The sequence below is a fragment of the Tympanuchus pallidicinctus genome, unplaced genomic scaffold, assembly GCF_026119805.1.
Source record: "Tympanuchus pallidicinctus isolate F22 unplaced genomic scaffold, pur_lepc_1.0 scaffold16, whole genome shotgun sequence".
Taxonomy (NCBI): domain Eukaryota; kingdom Metazoa; phylum Chordata; class Aves; order Galliformes; family Phasianidae; genus Tympanuchus; species Tympanuchus pallidicinctus.
In genome coordinates, this window is record NW_026294679.1 from 14,244,995 (window position 1) to 14,261,685 (window position 16,691).

The window sequence follows — 16,691 nt, forward strand, 5'->3', positions numbered from 1 at the left end:
ACAGTATGTGTTCATATGCATATATTTACTTAGATGGCTATGAAAATTAGTTTGCTGCATAAGGTAACATGAGAGCACTAAAGAAAATGAGTAAAAAGATATAGAGTCCTCCAAATTCTTGAAATAATCCCCTTGGAGCTAATGGAAAGTAAGTGGAAGCAAGTGATAACATTCTCCATCTCCATTGTATACACTTGAGGAAAGAAAACTACTGATCAAACTAATGCTAAGTGTCATCATCAGAGATTAGCTACAGATTCTCAGATGAGCATCTCCTTATTCCTGCTTCTTTTAAGTTTGTATTGTTGACATTGTTTTTAATTCAACTGAAACACAAATGGCAAAATATTTCTGACAGACTGTAGTCTTAGTGTTCCATCCAGTTCTGCTACAGCTCCTATGGGACCCCAAAGCTGTATATGATTCTCCCAAATAGATGTCCCTCTCACCCAGGCAGAGGAGAACTGCAGAAATACTGGCCTCAGGCAAGTACTATCCCAACAGCACAGAATATGTAGTCCTGGCAGTATCAGTAAAAGCAATGGCAGGAGAATTAGCCAAATGTCACTGTTTCAGGGATCAGAGCAATAAGCAAAAAGCAGGATGAGAGAAGAGCTGGATGTGGGGTGTGTGAGCTGACAGGACAGGGCTTCAGCTCACACTGCAGACTGGGATATACCATATGAACACAGCATTGGATGATCACAGGAGGTAATTAACATCTACTCACATGCCAAGACTTCTGAAAATGCTACTGGCACACTGGGCCATAATAAAGATAAGAGCAGGTACTGTTAGCAGCATGAATTGAATTTCAACATCCTCTTTACTCTCAAAATCCATGTTTAGCCTGCCTCTAATATATTCTCTGCATACACTTGCTCAGTAACCAAACTGTAATGTGGAAATAACAGCATTGCTGCACTTCACTTTATTCATGTTTTGTACCTGATACCATCTTATTTTGTAGTTTCTTCCAAACAATAATTAAACTTTTAATTCACAAGACTCCCACCCAGCTGCCCCCCCTCCCCCCTCCCCTCCACTGAACATGAAGGTCCTTCTACTGACACAGTCACCCCTGCACTGAAATTCAGCAGACAAAATCTCTGAAGGGGAGATTTTCTCTTTCTCCTGGGCCTGCACACAGTGGAAGAAAGCATCACTATCTCCCATCCGCCAGGGCAATGTCACCACCTTGGAACAACTCACAAGCAAAACACTGTAAAATTCAATTTAACTTTTCACAGAATCACAGAATTGTAGGGGTTGGAAGAGACCTCCAGAGATCGAGTCCAACCCCCCTGCCAAAGCAGGTTCCCTACAGCAGGTCGCACAGGTAGGCATCCAGGCAGGTCTTGAACATCTCCAGAGAAGGAGACTCCACCACCTCCCTGGGCAGCCTGTTCCAGTGCTCCGTCACCTCACTGTAAAGAAGTTCTTGAGCACATTCGTGAGGAACTTCCTCTGCTGCAATTTCCAGCCGTTTCCCCTTGTCCTGTCTCCACTCACCACTGAAAACAGTCTGGCCTCGCCATTCTGCCCCCCACACCCTAGATACTTATAGACCTGGATCAGGTCCCCTCTCAGTCTTCTTTTCTCAAGGCTGAACAGACCCAGATCACTCAGCCTTTCCTCATAGGAGAGATGCTCCAGGCCCTTCACCATCTTCGTGGCCCTCCACTGGACTCTTTCCAAGAGATCCTTGTCTTTTTTGTACTGGGGTGCCCAGAACTGGACACAGTACTCTAGATGAGGTCTTACCAGGGCAGAGTAGAGGGGGAGGATCACCTCCTTCAACCTGCTGGACACGCTCTTTTTAATGCACCCCAGTAAGCCATTGGCCTTTTTGGCCACAAGGGCACACTGCTGGCTCGTGGCCAACCTGTCATCCGCCAGGACACCCAGGTCCCTTTCCGCAGAGCTCCCCTCCAGCAGGTCATCCCCCAACCTGTACTGGTGCATGGAATTATTCCTCCCCAGATGCAAGACTCTACAATTGCTTTTGTTAAACCTCATCCGGTTTTTTTCTGCCCAGCTCTCCAGCCTATCCAGGTCTTGCTAATGGCAACACAGCCTTCAGGCGTGTCAGCCAATCCTCCCAACTTCGTATCATCAGCAAACTTGCTGAGGGTGGCCATTATCCCCTCATCAAGGTCATTGATGAAGATGTTGAACAAGACCGGACCCAGCACAGACCCCTGAGGAACACCGCTGGTTACAGGTCTCCAACCGGACTCTGCACCACCAACAACGACCCTGTGTGCTCTGTCAGTCAGGCAGTTCTCAACCCACCTCACTGTCCACTCATCTATCCCACACTTCCTCAGCTTTGTTATAAGGATGTCGTGGGGGACAGTATCAAATGCCTTGCTGAAATCAAGGTAGACTACATCCACTGCTCTCCCCCTATCCACCCAGCCAGAGACAACATCATAGAAGGCTACCAGGTTGGTCAAACACAACCTCCCCCTTGTGAACCCGTGCTGACTACTCCTGATAACCTCCTCTTCTTCCAGTTGTCTGGAGATGACATCCAATACAAGCTGTTCCATCACCTTTCCAGGGACAGAGGTGAGGCTGGCCTATAATTGCCTGGGTCTTCCTTCTTGCCTTTTTTGAAGACCGGGGTGACGTTGGCTATCTTCCAGTCTTCAGGCACCTCCCCCGTCCTCCAGGACTTCTCAAAGATGACAGAAAGCGGTTCAGCAATCACCTCTGTCAGCTCCCTCAGCACCCGTGGATGAATCCCATCGGGTCCCATGGATTTGTGAACATTGGTGTTGCCTAGGCGCTCCTGGACCACCTCTTCCCTGACAGAAGGGAGGTCTTCCATTCCCCAGATCCTCTCACTAACCTCCAGGGTCTCAGATTCCTGAGGGGGAGCTTTTTCACTGAAAACAGAAGCAAAGAAGGCATTAGGTATCTCCGCCTTCTCAGCATCCCCCGTTACCAATGTGTGTTTTCTTACAGTGTGCATACTTAGGCACTTATATTTTCTATTCTCTGGAAGCAAAGTTTAAGATGCAATGGTGATCTATCTTAATTCTGCATTTCTGAAATTCCAGCTGCTGAATTTTTGCCAAATTCAATGTTCTGCAAAGAAACAAGACAGAAAAGTGTTTAGAGCATTCAGTGGTAACTAATGACCCACTGAAATCCATTTTAACCTTTGAACACGTGCCCAAAATCCATTTTGCAGAGGGAAATAAAACAGTAATAATAACTGGAAAGAAGAAAATAATATTCCTTGGTCTCCAGTCTTTTATGAAAACTTTGTTATTTCTCCTCTTGAGGTGACTCATATCTGCTGAGAAAAATCATCTGAGTTTGTTTCAGCAGCTGCATCTTTGCAATTGTATTGCCCAACCTATAAAGCAATGTCTCTCAAATTTTCCCATCGTTCCCATTTTAGATTATGAACCCTGCCCCTCCTCTTTGAGAGCTGCTTGTGCTGCTGCTCTGCAACTGGAAGCGCAGCTGGTGTCAGAGGTAAGGAGGCAGAGGATTGTTGCCAGTTGGGCAGGAATTCAGCTCCTGTAGGTGGCTGGGCTGGGACAGTTTCAGACCACTATTGCATATTGATACAAATTTATGGTGCCCAGGCTTGAGACAAAGAATCAAATTACATAATGTAGCAGTATGGATGTAAACTTTGAGTAACTAAGATCTATTTTTTCCCATGTAAACAATGCAGCACAATATGTCAAAATACACAAGTAAGCCAAATGCAATCTGAAGGCACATTCAGGCTATTGTACTAAGGAGTCCAAGGTAGGCAAGGCATAGCTATCATTAATACTTTCTGCAACAGATAGGAAAAACCGTTTCCATATTTAGATCTACAAACATGCAGATGACTCAGAAGTATTTTACATGCTGAATCTCAGCAGAATTTGCTTACCCAATTTCAGTAATAACTGATATTTGCATATGCTGATATTATGCAACAAAGCTTTCTTATACTGAACAGTCACTCTTTTTTTTTAGGAAGTTGATACTTCCTAAACTGCTCTTTAAAGGCGTTCACTTTAAGCGAGCAAACAGGAAAAAAAAAAATACAGAAAGGACTTCCTCTTAGGATTTCTACAGCAGCTCAAAGACCAGTGAAGCAACTCAGTGTTATTCACACAGATCAAGTCTCCCTCTCTGGATAGCAACATGGCCACAAAACTGCCATCTCAAGAGGAATGTGAGAGCTGGACAGCTTTTCAAGTCGCAGACCTCCTAAGACAGGTACAGAATGTCAATGTAACACTTTAGACAGTTCAGTCTATATTCAGCTAGCAGAAAGTCTTAACAGATACTGTGTACAGACGTCTTACCATAAAAGTAAACTTGTCAGCAATTGCCGCCCATGAGAACATACTGCGATTTTCTTGGTGTTCTCCTTTTCTTAATAGAAACCAAATTTGTGGCAGAAGTTGCTAATTACGATCTCCTACATGGCCAGTCATAATAATATGCTTGATCACAGCAATATCTCTCAGGGTACAAGAGGTATTTCATGCCCTCGATTATACATATATATTATATATATTATATATATAAATTTGCAATTGTATTGCCCAACCTATAAAGCAATGTCTCTCAAATTTTCCCATCATTCCCATTTTAGATTATATATATATATATTCTATATTATATATATATAATATATATAATATATATAATATATATATATGAGAATAAATATCCATTTTAGCGAATATGAGCATAGGTCTTAGATTTCAATTTTGCTTTAAAATTTGCAGCCTATGAGTAAGAATCCAACTCTTTGACTTTTCTTCTCAGTGCATACATACCCACTGTGGCTGCTAGATGTTTCCTTAAGGTAGTTTGGCCTTTTTCTTCAGTCTTTCCTTTGTCTGCTTGGAACTTTTCTACCTATACAGTATCCGTTCCAGTGTATGCAAAACAACCTGAGTTGCACTAAGTATTTCAAGATTGTCTCTTTCTATTTAATACTATGACTCAGCTTTTAGATTTCTACATATAATTGTACAATCAGTCCACTCACTGCATTTTGATAAATATAAATATAATCTCTTTTTTTTTTTTTTATTGAAGAAAATTTCTCTATATAGCTGGAGTTTATCCTACTTCTAACTGCAAAAGTACCAATCTTTGAAATGCTTGCTTCATTCAGTTAGGATGTAATATTACTAGGCTCTCATCCTTCTCAATTGAAGGAGCATGCAACATCTTAACATCTTTTGAGGGGAAAACTGTGTGTTATCAGGTTTCTATACTTGGTTCCACTTGTAACCACAACAGAAAATTGGCCAAAGTTTAAAACATTCATGTATTTATTTACCTTTCCATTTTTGCCTTGGGCATAAATACATACTTTTATGCATTTAAAACCTTAAAAAATAAAAAGTTGCCTGATGCTGACAGACCACAAGTGGGTCGCAGTCTGAGAAAGCTGACTTGTTAGGAGGAATTAATTCATACCATACGATAGTGTGACAACTAAACTCTTGAGCTTATTACTGCAAACAGTTAGTTGGAGAATTAGCTCAAGGCTTTGTAGCTTAAAGGAAATCAGACTAATTAATAGATGATACAGTGATTCTAATTACCAAGACAGAAAATTAATAACAATTGTTTTATAGCTCAGAGCCTTACAAGGAAATATCAGCATGCACAGCGTAACTGCTGACTTGCTAGGTGGAAGACTTAAAACCTCTCTCTTCTACCCTTGTAAAAAGCTATTAATGCTTATATTCACATCACAAATTAAGGCAGACAAGTGATCCTATCACTGCAGCATAGCCAACAGCAGGTTCTTGGCTGTTCTGGGTAGCAAGGACCAGTGCTAGGAGCTAGGAGCCTCCAGTACCTGTCCCGAAGAGAAGCAGTACCACTGCCCCCACAGCCAGTGCCACAGGGCTGCCAAAGACTTCCCCAGAGACCAGCTATACGTGCATATGAGCCCTAAAATCTTGCTGCTCAGATTGCAGGACCAAACATTCAGAACTGAAAAATACCATAAATGGAATTACCTCTACAACCTGAGCTTGCTCCATTTTATATATTCTTGATAACCTGCAACTGCTTCTATGTGTGCTATCTTTTCCATTGAGGAAAAAATCTGCTTCTTTCAGTGCAGAAAAACCTGTATGTTTTGTGCACTACCCTGGGCTGTAATTCATATGTAAAGCGTGCAAGGCCAGGGCCCTGGGCTGTAATTCATATGTAAAGCGTGCAAGGCCAGGGCTTGCTGAAAAAGAGGGAACAAAGTCATGGTAACGTGAAGTTACCTTGAAATATCAGATTCTGCCAGGACTCCAGCACAGTATTTTTACCTGAATCCATGCAAGTCACTTGTGAAGGGAATAAAACACATTTCCTGAGTGTTTGAGTTGAAATTTCAGGCTCTAATTTGCAGCAGTGGTGAGAGCTGAACTGCAACAGTGGGAGCTCTGCTCAGAAGCTAAAAATTCCAAGTTATTGAATACATACATATATACCTTACATCCTGCCTAGCTTTAATTAGGTGTCCTAAACCAATGGATTCTATGAGGGCTGCTCCAAAATTAATGCCTCCTATTTCATTTGGTTCATCCATAACAGATGCTAGCAGGTGTTGGTGGTATAGCAGCACATTTTGACCTTTCCTTCCAATATTAACATTTTATTGCTGTAGGACAGATGGCAGCAGAGCGGCTGTCTGACAAAATGGCATCAGACATGGAAGAGCAAATTCCTCCATGTAGAAAAAAATATCACCCATTGACACTCATTGACCATTATGAACGTTTATGGAGACCAAACAGTGGATGTGAGAACAGTGAGGCTGTGGGCTGTGCATTTCAGCAGTGCATAGCAATAGTGGACCTCCTTTTTTGTGTAAATTTTTATGAATGTGTCACTCAGGTTCATCACTGATGAAAATGCAGAGTTTATGGTGATGGGTATGGTGATCGTCTTGCATCTACTCTGTAACTGCAACTACACAGATATTCGATGTTATGCACAGACTGTATCTATTTGGTGACCATTTGCTATGTGGCCTAATCGTTCTCCTCTGTACTGATGAATTACTTTAGAAAATTGACATGAGTATTTCTATGAGTATAACTTATTCTCATTAATGTTCTCTGTTAGTGTCTGAGTTGGCCATTACTGCCACGAAATTTAATTATAATATAGGAAACAGTCACCAAGAACTACTACATATGTGACAATTATGACAGTTTTTCCCCATGATTTATAATCCATGATGAACAGATTTTCAGTTTAAATACCATGTTTACCCAATTACAACAAACAAGTGTTTAAAACATTACAGGCCCAATCCTCCAAAAACCTGGATATTGTCTTTGAGCTTCTCCAAAAAATTGCAGGGTAGCCAACACCTGTCTTCCTTTTGATCATCATGATCAGATATTTAACAGCTTTCTGGAGCTCAGTTGTTCAAATCAGGTTGGATATTAGAAAAAACACTTTCTCAGAGTGGCAATGCATTGGCACAGGCTGCTCAGAGAGATAGTGGAATCACTGTCTCTGGAGATGTTCAAGAACTGTGGAGATATGGTACAGAGGGACATGGCTAGTGGGCTTGGTGGTGATGGATTGGTGGTTAAACTATCTGATCTTAGTGGTCCTTTCCAACCTTAATCTCTCTATTAAAAAAATCAGAACTAATTAAAGAATTTATAGAATTTGTCTTGAAATTCATCATTAATGGAACTAAAATACAGACTGAATTCTTTGACTAAGCATTGCAAACACAAACTCATTTCAAGAATGGCACTTCCTTAACAAAAAAAAAAAAAATTTTACCCACTTTCCACATACACCTGCCATTTCTTTGCAAAACCAACTTAAAACACAATATAGCAACAAGTGAGAATTTTAAGGCATTTCAGTAAAGTATAATCAATCTGTCCAATTTATTTATTTTTCCCAAATTACTATTTAGGTACTGTCATAAAGAAATACTACTATCCCTGTTTCATCTGTATTATAAACAACATCAGTTTTCCTTGGGGGGTAGGGGAAGAAAAAATGACCACGTTACAGAAGAAAGATCCTGTTTCTGAGCCTAAATTTTTTCCTGGCAGTGCTCATCTGTCATGGGAACTGCAAGACACATCCTGCCCAGTCTCCTTCTCCTGGTGCATACACAGTTGGTTTACAGGCATGTAACAGGAGAGCTCCCTTTCTTGAACAGCCTCAGTTTCCAGCAGTCAGGGTATAACCATTTCCTGAGACTACAATTACTTCTGGGCTAAATCATAACCAATCTTTTCCACCTTTGTCTAATTTTGGCCTTTTCTCATTCTACAGCAATTAAATCTCTACTGTTTATTTTTGTTGGGCTCTTTGTTCTATTTGTTACATTTTCTGCTCCTTAATTTCGTCTCCTCTTGTACATTCATTATTTCATCAATCCTTATCCCTTCTTTGCAAAGACAGAGAGAATAGAATGGTCAGGTTTGGAAGGGACCTCAAGGATCATGAATTTCCAACCCCTCTGCCACATGCAGGGCCACCAACCTCCACATTTAATACAAGACCAAGCTGTTCAGGGTCCCATCCAACCCGGTCTTGAACACCTCCAGGGACAGGACATCCACAACCTCTCTAGGCAGCCTGTTCCAGCACCTCACCACTCTCTCTGTAAAGAATTTCCCCCTGACATCCAACCTAAATCTTCCCTCCCTAATAATACAATGCCTCATCTCTTCTTACGTGGAAGTCACCACCTATTCCTAAGCATTGTTATTATTCTTCCCAGTATTCTTAATTATCCATACTAAATATTTCTACAGCCATAAGTATTTGAGCATGGAAATATTAATCGGCGTCTTCATAAATTTCAAGTTCCACACTCAATTCTACTTTTTCTTACACCTCAGTTTGGAATGCCTGAATCTGCTGTGCTCGTAGAAAAACTGGGTATGGATGGATCTCATTTTTTGGTAAGCAAACCTTTTACAAGAGGTACCAGTCAAATGCATTTCATGTAAGTCTTGTATTCCTTACAGTGTCAGGAATTACTGACATTTTCATTCTACATACGCACTTCTTTGTCTATTGCTCTAGCTTCCCATTTTGGTGTGTTGATTTACTTCTCTGACTGAAGCACTGTAAATCCCAGCCACCCCTTCCTTCCCTTCAGACAGAGCACAGATATGTAGCACATTTTCTCTCTGTATTCACCCATGTTCTACTGTAGCCAGGAATGTCTCTTATGAAATATGACTTCCACGATTGCTGGGTTTTGTTGTTTGGTTATTTCTTGGTGTTTTTAAGAAAAATATATTTTAAAGCCTTTGCTTATGTACAAGCTTTTCCTAAAACCTGCATGATTACTAGTGCACAATTCCACAAATTTTGCATGAGAAGTATAGAGAATTCTAGGAATATCTGAAAAATTCTGACAGCCTCTTCTGTTGTGCTCTGTTATCGTGTGGGGTTCTCTCTTTGTTTATTTTGTATGATTGTGGTTCTATTGATTTCAACTAATACATAGAGAGGAATAGAGCAAATCCTTGACCTTGGGTAATTCCTTTGCACTAACTGCATTTGTGTAGCTTTTGAAGTAAAATAACCTTAAGACCTATTTTAAGGAAAAAATAATTGTTACAATAATAAGAGAAATAATTGTTACTTGGCGCTTTGTTTCTTAACAAAGCTGTTTGCTGGAAGCACCAGAAGTTTTTAAACTGTTTGTGTTAACAGAGGATCCTGTCCTGTAAATCCTGTAAATCCTATCCTGACCACAGATACTCAGGTACATGCAGGTATACTTTAATACTTCATGGCCACAATGTAAAATAGAGTTTTCTAACAATTCATGCTAGGCTGACAAAGCTGTCCAATATAGGCTGAATTCTGTGTCTTTCACATGTTATAAATCAAACTACAAAAGATGCCGTAGTCACAGAAATTCTATTGCTGGAGAAGGACTGAGGTTAAAACTGAATGGATTGTCTCTTCTTACCTGCTCCAAGAAGCAACGTGCAGCAGCAGTGAAAAAGGATGTGAGAAGTATTTTCAGACATTAGTGGTAAACTAATAAAGCACAAGTGAAAAAAGCAAGAGGAACCATAGGTGTTCTGTGGTGATGATGAGTGAAAGAGAACTTTTTAAAAAGCAATATGACTAAAATGAAAGTATTTTCTAGTATGCTTTTCTAACTGTGTGTTCTCTAACACATTTTTAAGCACTATTTTGCATTGCAGAAACCGTATCAATGTGTGTGATACAATGAGAACATCCGTTTTCAAAGGCATTGTGCAAAAAATGAGACAGGACGCACCTGTAGTAACACTCCTACAGCCTTCATATTCTTTCATTGAATTATTCAGTAGCTTTGTCAACATGATAAATCTGTAATAAGTTAAGCTTGAAATAATTCAATACAAAATACTAAAAAAAAGATTCAAGAACTTATGTTTTGGTATTAATTATAGCAATATATGAGTAATTGCAAGGTATAGTTCACCTATGCACAAGCTAATATGTAAATTAACTGTTAAATAATTTTTAAAATGTCCCACTTTCATTTCAAGCTCCTAGCATAATTTACAAGAAAATTAAAATATTCCAGGAATGAGAAGTTCCTCCTCTATTGCATGGTGTCTGATTTAGAATGTACCCCCTTGGCAAATCGCCTTTGATAACTTCCTCTGTGATGGAAAAAGCTATTAATATTTAAGATTTGAGAGATCTGGTTAAGGAGCTGTTCCTAAGAAAAGGAACATTCCTTTAGACCAAAAGCAACAATCTAATTGCATCCAGCTCCTGCTTTTGTGCTAAAATAATCTTGGGTGTACCATTCTAGAGACATCACAGCATTAATTGTGGCAACTGGCAAGATACTCCAGTCCATCCCTCCAAGGCATGGACACTGGGTCTTACTAACATATAAATGAGTGTCTGGAGTAGAGCTTCCCAAGAATTCACACTCCGCTTTGTTAACATTAGAATGATGTTCCTAACACTTTCAGAGAAATGAAAGAGGTTTGTTAGTGGGGGCAGATGCTGCCCACATGTTCTTTCATTATGATCACAGTTCAGTTTCTCTCTGACCTGGCTTAAATTGTGCTTGTGTTATAATCCAAGTACACATAATTCCGATATTCTCTGACAAAACATGAAATACCACGACCAGATTGGTATGGTACATACTATAATTACATATATTAAAAATCTGTGTTTCTACTCTGTACCACTTAAAATGTGATTCCTCAACTTTATCTACTGGTTTGTCAACAGAAGGATGGAAATCCAAAATACTGAAGTCCTGCATATGTTATTTTATCCATATTTTCTTTTACCTTTGGCAAGTGCCTTAGGTTTTGCATCTCGCTTTATCATTCAGTTCCAAGTGCCATATAATTTACTTCACTACACTCCACAGAGTCTTAATAGATGTCCAGTATTACCTTTGGACACTGAGCTAAAAGTCAGTGGTGGAGACTACATAGAAATGTACACACACAAAAAAGAAGAAAAAACTTCAACAAGCCTGATAACGTCTGCAGGAGGCAGGAGTTACAGGTTTACCTACACAAACTCATAATTTATAATAAACAAATACTAGCTTGCCACTGTATATGTGCATAGAAACTCTGTGAAGATAGGTGGATCTCTTATAATGCATGTACAACACTGCTGCATCTACATATCTTTAGATGGATGTTTAGATGTAGCCTGGTTTTATTATAAGCTCTATTAGGTATTACTGAAAATTCCTTCTGGACTAGCAGATGAAGAAAGAAACTCTGTAGTACTTCTCATGTGAGCTGAGTGAACTTTTCCTCACTTTAGAGAGGGACAATTTTTTGCTTTACCTTTGCATGGTCTGAAAAAGACCTTCTGCCTCGTGTTCTGCTGCAGAAAGCAAATCAGAGAGCCTTGCACAGGCTGGAGACAGTTTGACAGGAGCCAATCAAATGCCTACTAGCAGCTCTTCACAAGCCTTAGACAAGTCCTTATTCCCTCACCTGCCCCCCTGCCATGGCACCAATAATTGAAGCCTGTGCAGATGAAGTTTTTGCACTCATGAGGGATGCTCAAATCAAAGCTGCAATGCTCCCCTCCAGTGAAAGCCCATTGGTAGCCATTGTTAAAACCACCAGCACATCAGATGTGCCTGTTTCCTGTGTGGTTTCAGCATGGACATCTATCATTTAAAATTTTGTCCAAAGAAAGGATATTATCAAAAGTTTAAGAAATGCTGCAGGAAGTAATTACCATAGAATCAGAATGGTTTATGTTGGAAGGGACCTTCAAGATCATCTCATTCCAAGCCCCCTGCTATATCCAGGGACACTTCCCTCTAGACCAGGTTGCTCAAAGCCCCATCCAGCCTGGCCTTGCACGCTTCTGAAGAGGGACCATTCACAGTCTCACTGGGCAACCTGTTTGTGTCTTGCCACCCTTTTAAGTTTACCATACAACCATATAACTAACATAAAATCTCTGAGAGGGGAGGGTTCTTGCACAACACATACTTCATGTCAAATACAAATAGCAGTTCATTCAACGGTGAATTAAATGGGTTTATCAACACTAATGTCTTTTTGAAGTTGAAGACATTCAAAGCCAAGACATGCAGGCACTGTAGCCACACAGAATTTAGCAAGTTGGCCACAATACCTTAAATCCATTTTTGCTGGTTTCAGAACGGAAATAACCTACATTCATATGATCAAGGTTGTGGGGAGGGAGTGTTTTGGAGTATTTCTTTGAGTGGTTAAAACAATTGCTCAATAGCAATATTACATTCTGTTTTATAAACATATTGGGTATCAGGAAGATCTTCTACATGAAAAAAACTGCACATGCTTTATAAAAATTTAGAAGTAGTAACTCATCCTTTTCTCATCTGTAAAATCTAAAAATGCGGAACAATAGTATATTAGCTCTGAAGCATACTGTACAGTTTCATTTTCCTTTTTTATCTACAGGACTCTGCTTGTGATGGCTATTCAATATGCAAGTCACATTTGAATGATGCTAATCTTGTCCCAATGTGCAAATCAGCATTTAGCCACAGCTGCATTGCACAGAGCATATTATATTCTCTCTTGCTTTTTTAATATCTGAATTTGCTACACTGTACTCTGATTTTCTTTTCTGAGAGTAGGTTTGTTTCAAGTTTTTTAATTCAGGTCTGAATTTCCAGTGACAGACTGAGAAGGATATAAAAAACAGTGAATTTTGAGTTGAACTTCAGGACACAAACAGGTCAGTTTTATTACATAGATTGCATACAGAAATCTGCTAGGAATTCTCATAGAATCAATCTGACCATTTTTCTAAATAATTTCCATGTATTTCTCCTCTATTTTTTTTTTCAAAATTCAGATCATATGATTGGAACACAAGTACCTTGGAGAAAACCAGTCCTATTTCCATCACTAATACACTAGCAGTTTTATTGAGTAATACTTGAAGAAGGAAACTTGCATTTTCCTGTGGGAGATTTCTGCCTCTCTGCCAGTGCAAAACACTGCCAGATCTTGCCAGGTTCAGCTCACTGAGGCTGTACTTTCACATTCATTTATGTCAGATATTACTGAGAAAAGGCAAGGATTGTCTCACTCGGACGCTCTCCCATCCCCACAGTGCAGCAGCAGCAGACAGGAAAGGGCAGGTCTGCAGCTCCTCCTTTGGTGCATGAACCCTGCATGTCCCTTAAGACCTGAACTACTCCAGATACATCTAAGAGGGCGTTTCCCAGTACTGGGAATGGTATTTCAGCAGCATAAGGTGGGGGCAACTGAAAGCTGAGGTTTGGTTTATTAGCTGTCAGGAAAGGTGCAAGTTGCATCCAGTTTTGTTCAACTGGATCTGACACACAGTCCTGTATACTCAGTTTTAGAAATAAAGTTTGGACCACAAATATCCTGAGGAAAACAGTGTCTTCTCAGGTCCTACTGTAAACAAGAAACTTGCTAATTTATTACTAAGGCTGCTGCAAAAGACCAAGAAACACTTTATGTGTTTTCCCCACGTGTCAGTCAAGAATAGAAAGTCTCCTGTGGGTGAGGTCCAGAGAAACATGAGGACAGAAGTTGCAGCTACTGGTCAGAAGTGCTCTCATGACAGCTAAATGCTGCAATTCTATTGCCAGCATAACATAATATAATGGTAAACTGCTCATCTCAGAAAGCCAGAAAAAGCTTTCACATAGTCACACAAAACTTCAGTACTGATATTTTGGGGGTCCCAATTTTTGTGCATGCGCACACACACAAATAGAAGCAATCTTAGCAATCTTGTCCTGCCTCAGCAAGTGTACAAGCTTCCCCCTGACAAAAGTCAGCAATCGTTCTCAATATGGAAGTGATAGTACAAAAATGAGTATTTCCAGCTCAAAACATACATAGGCCATACAATTGCATTAAATTCCTTGTCACTGTACACAATTTCTAGCCTGCTAACGTTTATTTCTCCTATTCACATTCACTTACATTTGACACTGTTTTCTTCTCCTTCCCCCATCACACTTTGCTAGGGTGAGTTCCTATACCCTCCGCTTATCACAGACTTCTTTTGGATGCTTTCTACCCATCCAATGTTTTCCTTCCTGTCAGCTTCAAGTTAGCCTCTTCCTTTCATTTTCTCCACACTTCCTGTTTATGAAAGGACATTGCTCTTGGCTGACGGATTTGCAGTCCTCAGAGCTTTCCTCATTGCCATCCCCCTAGCTGTAGAGGTTCCCCATCAGATGAAGTGAGCCAGCTTGAATATGAAAAGTGTACTTTCAGAAACAACTTCATTTCAGTTATTCCTGCAGGCTCTAGACTCATGGAGACAATGAAGAGCCTAGAAGCTGGTCAGAGCCAGGCACCTTCAGAGCTTGAACTCTTCTGCACTAAGACAAGCAATCTTGGCATCTTTCCCTATATCAAGTGCCTTGAGGATTTGGAAAACACTTAAAGCTGTTTGAAATTAAAGTTTCTCAGGGTAGATGGAAACTGAAAATAGTTTCTCCTCCAGGGAAATGGATGGAAAGCATTAAAACTGAGGGCAAAGAGCGCAACAGAGAGCAGAGGAGCATTGTCTTTGCCCCTCAGCCATTCTTGCAGACAGCTGCAGTGGGGCTACCTATAAGAGCAGGATGAATAGCAGCAGCTTTCTGGGTCACTCTGAGCATCCTCTACTCCAAGCAAGGGGAGAGGTATGGGGTCAGCTTTTAGCTGCTTCTAACCAAATAGGAAACTGTCTAAAAGCAGAGTCACAAGTTCTTACATCATTTCAAGCTGAGGAAAATAATAGGAGCAAAGCACAGACAGGGGCTAAATGTAAAAATAAATAAATAAATAAATAAATAAATAGAGAGTAAGAGTGACCTTAGAGATCTTAAGATAAGGGCCAAAAAGGGAGATATTTTACAGTCCATCACTTCTGCTGCCTATCAGTCATCCCATTAGGTAATAATGTACAAGGACAATATTTATTCATATTCCTTCATGTCAAAAAAGACATAAGAACACACAAGTTAATTTAAGTTATTAAGAATACGAGCTATCAATTCTTTAATTTGAGAGTACATTAAGGGAGCGTTAGTAAAGAAAACAAGTGTATAAAACTGTCTAATGCCATGACCTATCAATGCAATCCTGTAGTAAAAATCCTGAGTCAGTGTGAACATATTCAATTCAGGGCAGGCTCCCTACTTTTTCCTTTGACAGAACCATATTTCTATTCATATTCCAAATGCTGCTGCCAAAAGTGATTTGAGCATAAATTTGTTTGTTTTATGCAGTGGCTGCAAATGATGAGAAGTGCTTCTCTACTTTCTAGTTTTTATGCTCTGGCACACAACAACCCAATCAAATTCTAAATGTCAGATTATTCATAATTATATTAAATATGGATTAAAGGAATATCTTTTGATATAGAACTCTTTGTTCTTAAGGTTAACTGATAATTTTAAACATTATTAAAAATATCCTTCAAGTCTTGCGGACCTTTCAAATTCAAGGAACATAAGGAATGTGAGAAGTTATGGAAATTTTAAGCTATTGTGTCACAATGTTTCCAATACTGACTTCATAAGCTCTGAACTAGACAACTGAAAAACTCCAAACAGTCTCAATATTTCCAGTTTTGAACTTCCCATTTCTAGTTTATTCAAATATCCCAGTTATACAAATGCACCTCTTCAGACAATAGAACATCTTAGGAAATTGCCTTTAGAGATCATTCGTGATTTGAAGAACCTTCATTTTGGGTGTTTTTGTGCTGCTGCCTTCCTGCAGATTGGGAGGGTTTTTTTTTGTTTGTTTGTTGTTTTTATAATGCTTGCATGTTGGAACTTAATACTAATGCCTGAAATCATTAGTCATTTTTAAAAATCTGTCCAGAAACTATAATCACTCATCTTGTCAAATACCAGCTGCTAATCATTTCAGTACTTCTACTTTCTATTAGCAGTTCCCTGTAGAGGGCTATAAATTCCTAATTCTCTTCTCTCTATTTTATGCTTGAAGAAACAGATGAATGTGGGAAACAGACACTAAAATGACAGGTTCCATTTTTCTTTACTTCTGTTCGAGACTCTGATCTTGCAAAACATACATCAGTTGGCAGAGGCACATTGTAAGTTACAGAAAGATTATTAAACGAATTAATTATAGTTTTCAGTGAGTAAGTCCCACAAGAGGTCAGCAAAGTCACTTAAGCAGAGAAGACAGCAAATCTCAATACTTTTCTTA

At 39.7% G+C, this 16,691-nt stretch overlaps 1 protein-coding gene and 1 long non-coding RNA gene across 3 annotated transcripts in view; one reads left to right on the plus strand and one right to left on the minus strand.

The window, feature by feature from the left end:
- Positions 1–16,691, minus strand: part of LOC128077449 (uncharacterized) — a 49,493-nt gene that overhangs the window by 7,436 nt on the left and 25,366 nt on the right. The gene's annotated exons all lie outside the window — the stretch shown is intronic.
- Positions 4,097–16,691, plus strand: part of BLNK (B cell linker) — a 93,101-nt gene continuing 80,506 nt past the window's right edge. For both annotated transcript variants that reach the window (XM_052676606.1, XM_052676607.1), the window contains exons 1-2: positions 4,097–4,236; positions 8,871–8,933. In XM_052676606.1, coding sequence (XP_052532566.1) covers positions 4,162–4,236; positions 8,871–8,933 — 138 coding nt within the window. In that variant the 5' untranslated portion in view covers positions 4,097–4,161. The remainder of the gene's footprint in view (positions 4,237–8,870; positions 8,934–16,691) is intronic.